The sequence below is a fragment of the Mytilus californianus genome, unplaced genomic scaffold (assembly GCF_021869535.1).
Source record: "Mytilus californianus isolate M0D057914Y unplaced genomic scaffold, xbMytCali1.0.p SCAF_13, whole genome shotgun sequence".
Taxonomy (NCBI): domain Eukaryota; kingdom Metazoa; phylum Mollusca; class Bivalvia; order Mytilida; family Mytilidae; genus Mytilus; species Mytilus californianus.
This window is the reverse complement of record NW_026262615.1, coordinates 25,926,427-25,939,402: the sequence shown is the minus strand read 5'-3', so window position 1 is coordinate 25,939,402 and position 12,976 is coordinate 25,926,427. Positions and strand designations below refer to the sequence as shown.

At 31.3% G+C, this 12,976-nt stretch overlaps 1 protein-coding gene and 1 long non-coding RNA gene across 2 annotated transcripts in view; one reads left to right on the top strand and one right to left on the bottom strand.

The window, feature by feature from the left end:
• LOC127723904 (coiled-coil domain-containing protein 73-like) overlaps positions 1 to 12,976 on the bottom strand; it is a 183,558-nt gene that overhangs the window by 165,937 nt on the left and 4,645 nt on the right. The window contains exons 2-3 of the mRNA XM_052230621.1: positions 11,910 to 11,984; positions 10,802 to 10,976 (exon numbers count right to left, since the gene is read on the bottom strand). Coding sequence (XP_052086581.1) covers positions 10,802 to 10,976; positions 11,910 to 11,984 — 250 coding nt within the window. The remainder of the gene's footprint in view (positions 1 to 10,801; positions 10,977 to 11,909; positions 11,985 to 12,976) is intronic.
• Positions 113 to 8,901, top strand: LOC127723442 (uncharacterized). The gene is made up of 3 exons (XR_007992080.1): positions 113 to 615; positions 4,181 to 4,317; positions 7,584 to 8,901. It is a non-coding gene; the product is annotated as an uncharacterized LOC127723442 (long non-coding RNA).

Sequence of the window (12,976 nt, the reverse complement as noted above, 5' to 3'; positions counted from 1 at the left end):
CTATAGATGTTAATTTCTGTGTCAATTGATCTCTTGTGTAGAGTTGTCTCATTGATAATCATACCACATCTTCTTATTTTTATATCGATAGATATTAACATATGTAGCATTTTTCCGTATGATTCTATTTTAGCAGAGTTTAAAAGTTTGTCCCCAAACTTCCATTTTTTTTTATTAGTACTTAATTAATAATAACAATAGGACCACTTAATCAGTTTGATACTTTGACGAAACATACAGATTAAAATCTTAATCATATTAATGACTGTGACCTGGAAAATCCATATACGCACATGTTAAATACAGACTTATAGTAGATAAAACATTTGGATTTAATAATATGTGCAAACAGAAAGTTTTAAAAAAAACAATGAAATAGAATTGTATAATCTCTCAACATATAGTACTTGTCATTTAAATCAACCGATTGCAAAATAGTAAAAATGACACAGAAAGTTCTCTACCGAATGTTTAAAACATAATCCCTTAAATAAATCGTGACATTTAAAGAAAAGTCTGAAGACAGAGCTAACATGAAAAATGCTACCTGGTTTTCAATTTAGGAGATTTTGATACACCTGGATTCTACCTGGAACCTCAACGACCCATAGACAGGTAAAATATTTGGTTTTGGTTTTGAAATAGACAAATAATAAATTTTTTTTTATGATAAACAATTTGTCACACACATTTTCAGTATTAAATCCATGCAGTTCTGAATTTAATCTTTTTTCGATTAGAAATTAAAAATTAACATCATATCATAGTATGATATAAAAATAAGGAGATGTGGTATGACTGCCAATTAGACAACTATCCACCACACTTCAAATGACGACAGCTACCCACCAGAGTTCAAATAACAATTAACAAGTTCATTCTAGAAAATTTCAAAAACGTTTTATTTTCAGTACCTATAATGTTGGTTTATAAAAAATTCAAAAGCATTAAAATCATTTCAATCAGTTAATTAGTCTGAGAAAAAGATAATGCACACAACTAGAAAAAAGTTACAAGATTGGGGTTTTTCAACTCCACACTTAAATGGTTACTATCTTGGAAATCCCCTATTGGTCAAGTGGTTTCAGAGGACAATTTATCTTCTACAAGACACACCAAAAACTCAAACAAAGTCCCATTAACTGTTGAATAACTTTAATAATCAATAGTAAAAGTAAGCTTGTCAGTTTTGTCAAATTTGTATCAATTAAAGTCCCTAAGTTTGATTGGTACTGGTGCATTTGTCCAAAAATAACACACACACATGTAGCTTGGTACTCATATGTAATTTGCAATCATTTGAGTCTCAAAATGCAGTAAAACACATTTTTAACTTATTATGAAAAAGATCTGAGTAAGGATTCAACTTACACAGGTCGTCTATGGGAATGTACAAAAGGTTTTTTTATTGTATATTTTCCTATCAAGATCAAATAAATTATATTTTTTATTATCCCTCATGCAACCTTTATAATTGTTCTACTTTTATGGAAGAGCAGGGTAAAATTTTCAAAAAGGCCCGTCGCCAAATCATCATCTTTTTCAAAAGTTTTCTGCATTGTTTTTCATATTAGATATTTCTGGTCAAGTGTTCATACAGCTATTGCTTTCTGATTTATGGATTTTAGTGTTTATATATATGGAGATAAAATTAGAAGAGACCTTGGATGCACCAAATTTACAAAGTATTATTTTCATTTAATGCTATCAATGCATCATAATTAAACTAAAGATATATTTAATATAATTTTTTTAAATAAGAGTGCACATGCTTAAATGTCTCGCCTGCTTTACTGATCATGATTGATTATATGTTGACAGTCTTTAAGATAAAAAGTTTACTACAAGTATCGCATAAACTTAATATTATCAATAATCCATGTAAATAAGGTCAAGGTCAAATGAACCCTGCCAGAAAACATGTTCACACCTTACAATCATTCCATGCACCAGATATAGTTTACCTGCTGCTTACCTGTAAAGTGTTCATGAAACACCCTTATATCCATGAAAACTTAACATCGACCAATCAATCATGTAAATGAGGTCAAGGTAAGACAACCTTAACAGACAAGCATGTACACCATACAATCTTTCAATTCACCAAATATATAACACTGACTTACTGGGTTAATAGTGTTCGAGAAACAGACTTATCCAGGAAAACTGAACATTGACTAATGAACCATGAAATTAATGTCAAGCAAGCTCAGGTGATACCTGCTAAACAGACATGCACACTTTACAATATTTCAATACGCCAAGGGTAGTTGACATATTGCTTATAGTATCAGACATAACCATGAAAACCTAACATTGACAAATCAACCATGAAAATTAGATTAAGGTCAGATGAGACCTGTCAGAGAGACATATTCACCTTAGAATTATACAACAAACCAAATATAGTTGACCTGTTACTTATAGTATCTAAGAAACAGACCAAAACACAAAAACTTAACCAGTGAACCATGAAAATGAGGTTCAGGTCAGATGATACCTGCCAGACAGACATGTTTACTTTACAATCAGTCCATAAACCAAATATACTTGACCTTTCACTTAAAGTATCTGAGAAACAGACCAGAAACACAACAAGAGTGCACACGCTGAAATGTCCCGCCTTCTTTACTAATCATTGATATTATGTTGATAGTCCTAAATATAAAGCTTTACTACAACTATCACATACACTTGACATGATCCAAGAAAATGAGGTCAAGGTCATATAAACCAAATGAGAAATACATGTACACCTTACAATTATTCAATACACTAAATATAGTTGACCTATTGCTTATAGTTTCTAAGAAACAGACTTAACCAAGAAAACTAAACATTGACCAATGAATCGTGAAAATGAGGTCAAGGTCAGATGAACCATGCCAGGCAGACATGAACAGCTTACAATCCTTCCATACAACAAATATAGCTGACCAGTATTGCTTATAGTTTAAGAAAAACAGACTGAAACACATAAACTTAACACTGAGCAATGAACCGTGAAAATGAGGTCAAGGTCAAATAAAACCTGCGAGACTGACATGTACATCTTAGAATATTTCCATACACCAAATATAGTTGACTTATTGCATATAGTATAAGAAAAAAGACCAAAACTCAAAAACTTAACTTTGACCACTGAACCATGAAAATGAGGTCAAAGTCAAATGACACCTGCCAGTTGGACATGTACACCTTAAAATCATTCCATACACCAAATATAGAAGAGCTATTGCATAAAGTATAGGAAAAACGGACCAAAACACAAAAACTAAACTATAACCACTGAACCATGAAAATGAGGTCAAGGTCAGATGACACCTGCCAGCTAGACACGTACACCTTACAATTGTTCCATACACCAAATATAGTAGACCTATTGCATACAGTATAAGAAAAACATACCAAAACACAAAAACTTAACTATAACCACTGAACCATGAAAATGAGGTCAAGGTCAGATGACACCTGCCAGCTGGACATGTACACCTTACAGTCCTTCCATACACTGAATATACTAGACCTATTGCTTATAGTATCTGAGATATGGACTTGACCACCAAAACTTAACCTTGTTCACTGATCCATGAAATGAGGTCGAGGTCAAGTGAAAACTGTCTGACAGGCATGAGGACCTTGCAAGGTACGCACATACCAAATATAGTTATCCTATTACTTATAATAAGAGAGAATTTAACATTACAAAAAATCTTAACTTTTTTTTCAAGTAGTCACTGAACCATGAAAATGAGGTCAAGGACATTGGACATGTGACTGACGGAAACTTCATAACATGAGGCATCCATATACAAAGTATGAAGCATCCAGGTCTTCCACCTTCTAAAATATAAAGCTTTTAAGAAGTTAGCTAATGCCGCCGCCGGATCACTATCCCTATGTCGAGCTTTCTGCGACAAAAGTCGCAGGCTCGACAAAAATCATAGTATTATATACCGTAACAAAAAATACAGACCGATGAAACTGATTAATAGAGATCAACCATCAGTCTACAGACAAGGTCGTTGCATTATACAACCCACTATGTGAATGGGGTGGAATACACTAAGCGAGTGGGTGTATAATATAGACACTATGCAGTATATATAATTCATACTTTCTGAATTTTTAATTAAATTTCAATTACACAAACATACAAGATTGATTTCTTTTTTTCCAGGCATGGATCCGAAACAACTGCGAGCACTAAACCAATGTCATCGAGATATACTGAGAGATCTAGACATAGACAAACAATTCCTTCTTAGTTTGTACATAGACAACCTCATAACTGAAGCTCAAAGTAAAGATATAGAGGTTAGACATTTAAAATTCAACTCTTTAAATCTTTCAGTTTCTTTTTCAATAATTACAACAATTCAGGTACGTAGATGTGCATGCCCCACAAGATTACTGAGGGCTTAATGCAGGAATACAGTTAGTGTATTTTGGGGGTTAGACAATATTTTTTTATACCCCAAAACCAATAATTTTAATTTCCAATTGTAACAGAATTGTATTAACTTTCTAACCTGTTACCCTTTTAAAAAAAAGTAACATCACATAGTATCCAACCCTTCCTTTTCCTGGAATAGCTCTTATTGCTGTTGTTCTTTTGACGGTTGTAGTAAAGTGAAAAAGTTAAAGCTGACATTTTAAGACATGTTTAAATATTTATATATGTTGCTTCAAAAATGTCATCTTATGAAATACTAAAACTGACAATGGTCGTTAAAAATTCTCTTATGAAAATTAACTTCCGAGTTAAATTATTACATTTTCATAATAGATTAACCTGGACTTTAATCATGTAAAGTATTGATTTTGATGAATGAGACTTATTTCTTATTCTGATCAAGATATTTTGTAGTCTGAATTGATTTTTTTTCAAAGTTATACATGGTTCATTTTTAAAATTACATTCTCATACAATTCGTTCTAGTTTAAGACCCAAGCATATTCATCCATTTTTTCAAGTTTGCAGTAATTTTGTTTTGTAATCTTTGTCACATAATTTTTTTCACCTAATACTCTCTGATCTTTTCATGTGCATATTCTGGAAGAAAAAATTATTATTATGAGTAAAAAAATAATGTAACGGTTTCAGCAGAACCCGGCACTGTCTTACCTGGGTTTGCTGTTGTCAGCGTAAAAGTGTAATATAAAAATATGAAGATGTGGTATGATTCCAATATTATTAATGAGACAACTCTCCACCAGAGACCAATTGACATAATGTTGACTGCCAAAAACTAAGTCCATTAGGGAAAGGAAATTACGAGAAAAAAAGTATTAAAAATCCAAACAATTTTCTTCAGATGCTATTTCTTGATCATGAAGAAGCTTCTGTCCATAGTTTTTTGTCATAGACCTGTTTGGTTGGGTTGTTGTCTCTTTGATGCATTCCCCGTTTCCAATCTCAATTTTATTCATAACATTCCAAGAGGGTTTAACCAAACTATTGATGTAAAAATAAATTTGAGTCTAGACTGTGTTTAAATGTTAACTGCAATTTTATATCTTATTCCAAGCTTTTGAAATACAAAATATTCAAATAAAATTTCACACCAATCTGTTACCTAAAAGGAAAATTATTGAAAAAAAAAGTCCAAAAATTTGATGAAATATAGAAATTGACCTGCTAATATTCTGTTCAGTACATTTGTATTTTCTATTCATGATTGACATAATAACTTATAAACAGATTTATTATTATTGCTTATGTTACATCGCCCTTTTAATTATCCTTGTGAAAAAATGACATGCAATAATTTGCAAGTTATAATTTAAACTATTGACAATACAAAATTAGATTTAAACCTTTTTATTTTATTTAAAAAGATCTGTCTTATCTTTTCCTATAATATCAATCTATGTTTGCTTTCACGTCAAACGGAAGTGTTGAGTATTGAATTTCAAGTGACAAGGTAAAAGATTTGTTTCGTTTGACGAGTCACATATATATATGTATATTCTTATTATGTATATAGAAGATCAGATTTATTTACACAAGGCTAACGATCCTCAGAACCTCTATGTAATCAAGATATATCAGGATGAAAAGAAAATCTTTTTATTGATAAATTTCCAGCATTTACGTATGAAGTGGTCTACTTAAATGGTAAAAATTAATCGTAGACAGTGGGACTTTTATTGATTATCTGTCATTAGTAAACCACAGAACTGGACCAAAATTATGACAAAATTAGGCCAGAAAGTAAAAAAGACTAGTTATTGAAAGTCAAGGCTAACCATTTACGTAGCATATCCTCAAATTGTCATTTTAAAACATTTTTGAAAACATAGACGTTCAAGTATCTGAACCATTATAAATGGTGGTCAAATATATTAAAGTTAGAACAAATAAATCCAACTACAAGTTATAAGCTTTATAATAAGAAAAACCATTAAAAAAAAACATAAAACTACTCATTCCCAAAGGTTAATTTACTGAATTATCCTGAAGTCATAACAACTGATTTGCATAGAACATTAATATGAATATAAGAAGATGTCTTTTTTTATTTGTATCTTTTAATAGCTGTTTTAATAATGTTTTTGTTATAGTCAAGAGAATTTTTTTGTAATTCATAAACAGAGCATTTTTCTTTTATTCATATTTTGAGCATTTTTCTTTTATTCATATTTTGAGCATTTCTTTTTATTCATAGTCACAGTATTTTTTTTATTATTAATATTCAGAGCATTTCTTTCTCTTCATAGTTACATCATTTTTTTAATTATTCATAGTTACAGCATTTTTTTAATTATTCATATTCAGAGCATTTCTTTTTATTCATAGTCAGAGCATTTTTTTATTCTTATTTAAGACTTATCTTTTTATTCATAGTCAGAGCATTTTTATTTGTCTATTTTCCAAGCTTCCAATCACTAAGCAACATTTTGAATAATGTTTTTTTTTAAATCTTTTAAAATGATTGATTTTACTGCTTATCTTACTTCTTTTGATCTTCAATTATTTTACTCACAAAAGTTTTCCAACATGCCAACTATTCTATGCAGATATTAACAACAGAGAATTTGAAAGACATAGACACCCATAATATGACCAACAATTGAGGATTAAAATTTACTTATTGGATTCAAAAGACTATTCTAAATATAGCTTACTATAAACTAAGAAATTATTGCCTGCATTTATTATAGTGATTTCTCCATGACAGACCAAAATGCGAGAATAATTATTGCGATTACTGAAAAAGCTGCATACAAATATATGTGACAGATTTTTCAGAATGTGAGTTCTTATTGTTGCCGTACTCACCCAGTCGCATTATTCGCTATAATAAAAACATTGCAATATTTTCTAAATATAGCTTATTTCAATTATGTTTTCTGATAGGAAACACACTGTGTTTTTCACATACAAAAAATCAACAAAATTTCTGTTATAATGCAATAACATACAGAGAATACATAAATTTGCAATGCATGGATTACAAAGCAGCTCTTTTCACAAATAATTTTCAATCAAAATTTTATCATTGTGTCAAAATCATTATGACAAGTACTTTTTTTTATAGAATCAAGTTTTTGCTATAATGTCAATTTTTTTTTTACAGCATGAAACATCCAGAAGAGCTAAAGCTTCCAAACTTATGGAGGTATTACCACGGAGAGGGCCATCCATATTTCCTCAGTTCGTAAACAAATTACGGCGAGATTATTCTTGGATTGCAGGCAAACTAGATACAGAATTTGAAAAGGCACAAAAAGAAATGCCCAAGGACATCAATTCAAAATTAATAGATGTTATAAACAATCAGTTATGTCCAATGGTTTACGGGGTTGATGATCAAAACAGTTTGTTGCCATCGGAAACACATCCTGGACATTTAGTTAATCAACTATCAGACACTGTACATACACTTCAATACAGGAGTTACCGAGCTCTTGGGATATCGACACGTGACCCAGCAACTACATATATGTCACTTCCAAGACTTATAGATCGTAAAGTTCATAGTTTACAAAACAGTTTTAACGAAATTAAATCGTCACTTTCTGAGGAGAAGAAAAAGAACAAAACAAATATACCTGTAGACAAAAAATCTACCAAAGAGGCCACTAAAATGAAAAAAGAACTTGAAAAACAAAAGGAGGCTAACAAAAAACTTGAATCTTCGTTGAAAGGAAAAAATAAAAAGATACAGTCTCTATCTTGTGAGAACTTAACTTTACAAACACAAAATCGACAGCTAAGGGACCGTGTTGAAGAACTGGAAAAAGAGGCACTAGTGTATCACCGAGGGGCAATGATCACTGAATGGAGGATGTAGAGGGTACCAGATTTAGTATTATAAAATAAACAAGCTATTTGGAAGGAATTTGAATGAAGTTTGTCTGATTTAGACTCAAGAAAGTCAGCATTCTATTTTTCATTTGAGTTGGGAGTTTATCCAGAACTATTATACATTGTTTGATCTCATGTTTTGTTTAAATACTGCCTCAATGTCCAAATATGAAAATCAAAATTCATAACAATACATTATATATTGTAATCAGTGCTTATTCTCTATGAGAATGTTAATTCAATACAAAGAAAAACATTTCATTTATAGCTAAACTTACCAATTTACATGTATAATTTTTGCTAAAGATATTATGAAGTCAATACATACATACCTTCACACATTTTAATATATAATCATTACTGAATATTTTTTTTCATATTTTCAACATAAATCATTGCGACATGTGCCTTTTTTATTCAAGCTTGGTGCAAACTTTTACAACTATCAAATCAATCTTGTTTTCTAAGACTTAGAGATAAAGATATTTATTTATGTTGTGTGCTTCTTTATTTATAACAGAGCTTTCTGATTATGTACACTACTGCAGCTGTGCCAAATAAATTATAAAATGTTTGTTTATACAGAAGTTGACTGTGTTCTTTTAATACTGTTATGCATTATCATTTTTATGGGGTACATGTACTAATTTTGGTTGATTTCCTTGGTCACATTATACAGGAACCACCAACTGAAGTGTTTAGCAAAGTACAAATGTCTTATAGCCTTTTATGCAGAATAATTCAAAACCACGAAAGCAAGTATCCCAGAAAATAAAATTTTTCCTCGGTCCACAAAATTGGTACCCATTAATATAGATTAATCCACGGTATATAGTTATACTTAATGCCTTCTGGACTCCCATATATTATCCCCTCAAACCAAAAGTCCAATTTTCCTGACTATTTCGTACCATTATTGAAAATGATACAAAATGCTTGAAACCCATTGTTTTACCCTGTTGGTCCAAATAAAAAAATTTCAGCCACAACTTTTTCAGAAACTTAAATTTTGATAGCCCAAATTGAATTTTTACAAGCCCAAACAGGTAAGCCCCAAAAGGATTTTACTACTCCAAACAGAAAGGCCCAAAAAGGATTTTACTTCTCCAAACAGAAAAGCCCAAATATAATTTCAAGTCCAAACAGAAAAGTTTATATAATAGAATTTCACAGGCCAAAACACATAAGTACAATGATTTATTATTCAAATTTAATAAAACTCATAAACTTCTTTCAATCTTAATTTTTTGTAAATAAGCTCAACTCTGTAAATCATTTTAACCCCCACCCCCCAAAAAAAATACCAATGTATTTTCACCCACCCCCCACCCCAAAAAAAAAAAAAATTTTAAATTATTTTCCCCAAATTTTTTTTTTTAACTGCCAACAATACTGCATACCACTGGGAATTTAAAATATTATTGAGACAATGGTATTGATTGGAGGAAGTATGATCAAATGACTTGGCCCCCGATATTTCAATAATAAGATTGTTCATCAATCCTATCACAATAATGTTATAATTTACTGATAAATAAATAGGGTCTGTTTACTTTAGTGCAGAAATGTTATTTAAGACTAAAGGTGCTGTCATTTGCCATATTTGGTGATAATGATAAATAAATTATAAATACATAAAACAGATATCTAGATGGACCTATATAAGCCCGGCATTACCATATCCTATTCCCACATTTGTCACACAAAGATTATAAGTCATATTGAAAAATTTTAAAAATCCATGCAAAAAAAAAAGATAACAAAAACAGCATGCATTTACAGATGACTTATACTGTGGAAGCTGTACAAATCAAACTCTGAGCTGAGTCTCCAGATTTTGCTCAGTAGATTGGTCAAAATTGTTCTTTCTACATCCTAACAAAACTGTTCAGTTTACCATGCATGTTCCCAACAAGTGAAACTGTGAGCTACTGCTCACTGATGATACCCCTGCCCAAATACTTGACGGTAAACAGGAAGTTGTTGAGTGATGAATCTGAAAACGCATCACACTGTATAGCTGGCTTATATAAACCCTGAAACCAAATTTCAGAAATCCTTGGGAGTGCAGTTCCTGAGAAAGATGCGACGAAAAATATTCATTGGACGGACGGACGGACGGACGGACAGACGGATGGATGGATGGACGGACCAATGGATAGATTGATGGACGGACGAACAGACAGAGGTAAAACAGTATACCCCAACTTTTTTAAAGCGGGGGTATAATTCATTATTATTAATTGGTGTCAATTTTTCATGGATCAGACAATATCAAGTCAATCATTTAAAGTTTTCTTTCTGCTTTATCCGACAAATTATACAACTGGAGACTCTTAAATATTCAGTATGGCGAAGGTTTCTCTATCTGTTAATTGACCTTTTCCTGTTTTCTGATAATTTCTTTATTCATCCATACTTCTTTTTAGGCGGAATGGAGTAATAAGGTGTTGTGAAGATTTCAAAAATTAAAACATGCAGACTTACCATTCCTGGACAATCTGTCTTGACTTTCTGAGATTTTCTTGTAGTAGGTTGAAATAGTCTGAAATTTTTCCTCAGCAGATGACAGTTGTTTCAGATGCTGACTTGTTGATGAAGTTTGTAGCTGGAGTTTTCTCCCCTGTTCTTTTAATTTCTTCTCCAAATTGTAATTTGTTATCTATAGCATTACAGAAACAACACAAACATCAAAATATAATTTATTACAAAATACAGGGGGTTGGATTTTAATAAACTAAGTAAGCGTAAATCACATAATGGTGTAAAGATTTTGAAGAAATTCCAATAAAAAGCCTAAAGGTGAGTCGGGAAACCACAAAAACATTTCTTTGGCATAATCAAATTTCATGACAATTGATCCGACTTCATAGGAAAAATTTTCGATCCAACACCCAATTTTTTTCAGACTTATGTCAGTGTCCAATGGACCTTCAGAATGACTAGAACTGTCCAAGGTTGAGGGAAAGTTGAGCACTCACAAACATGCTTATCCCTGCACCATTCTGTTAAAATGTGCCTGCCCAAAGTTAGTAACCTGTAATTCAGTGGTTGTCATCATTTTCTTTTATTATTTGGTCATAAATCAAGCCATTGGTTTTCTTATTTGAATTGTTTCACATTTTGTCATGTCAGGGCATTTCATATCTGACTATACAGTATGGGTTTTGCTCATTGTTGAATGCCATATGGTGACATTAAATTGCTTACATCCACAATATTCAGACTATGGTGGATATATAGTTGTCTCATTGGTAATCATACCACAACTAAACTCTTGGATAAGTTATTCTAAAGACTTTTTATTATATTGACTTTCAATGTAAAGTAGAAATGTAGGGAACTGCATCTTTTGCTACACATTCTCATCTCGTTTTGATCCAATTTCATTAGTAACGCCTTAAAACACCTATAGTTGTATGATGTAAAAAGAGTAAAAATATGGGATATATTTCACATGTGAAACATTTGTTTTTTTATTTGACTGAGAAATTACCGTATTTCACTGCAACCATTGTAATAAATGATAATAATTCATGTAATTTGCACATCGTTGTTGCATTTTATATGTGGCAAATTTTTTTTGGTTCCAAACCTGTAAGCTTCTTATATCGTCTTTAAGTGACTTTGTCTCTTTCTGTCCACAATCTTTAAACACTTGGTTCTGTTTCTATAAATAGAAAGGGTGGTAGACAATATATATATAACAGGTAAAATGCGAATCAAGCTAATTTGGTGAATGCTTAATTTTTCGTGAATACTTTAATTCATGTTTATCTCCCGAGAGCCCACTTCCTGACGATTTAAATCATGATTCCATAACCTTGTTGATGTAATCTTTCATTAAAAGTTTGACATATTCACAACAGTTAACATATTATACTGTAAATTCAGAAATTGTGGAGTGCATTTATTATTGTGATTGCTGAACAATGGATACAAATGTGAGATATATTATTGCGATTCCAGGAAATTCTGCATTCCAATAATGCTATTAAGGTGGTACATAACACTACAGGGAGATAACTCTGTAAAAATCAGCTGAATGTTTTAATCACGTTCTATAGTTAAGGAAATATTAAGCTTCACAATGATCAAAATTAGTGTTTGTCAAACTGCTATATATCCAATGAAATTTTTCCGAAAAAGTGTGTGGTTCAAGTCTTTTGAAATTTTTATATTTTTGTCAAAGGGTCGAAGTAAATATTTTGTAAAAATTTTATGAAAATAAAACGCGCCAAATTAATTTTAGTCAAGGTGTTTGGTACCACCTTAAATTTAAATTCGGAGTATTTATTTTTAAGAAACCTATTCCGTTGCAATTTTTGCAATAACAATAACATTGCAAAACTCTGAATTTACAGTATTGTCTTCTAAAAATAGACTACCAGTTATTGGTGACCTTGATCTTTGAGCCCAAAATCAATTGGGACCTTCTCCATTCCAAGAGGCATTAACAAACTTAAAGTTTGGTTAAAGTTGAACAACTAGTTAAAACTTAACATTCAGAAACTTGAAAATTTCGCCCAATTTTATTCCATCAATTTCAGCTTTGACATTGACATTGACTGTTACCCATAAAATCTGTTGGTGTCTTCCTCACACCATGTGGGACATTACCAAACCAAGTTTGGTAAAAGTTGGCCAATGGTTCAAAAGATA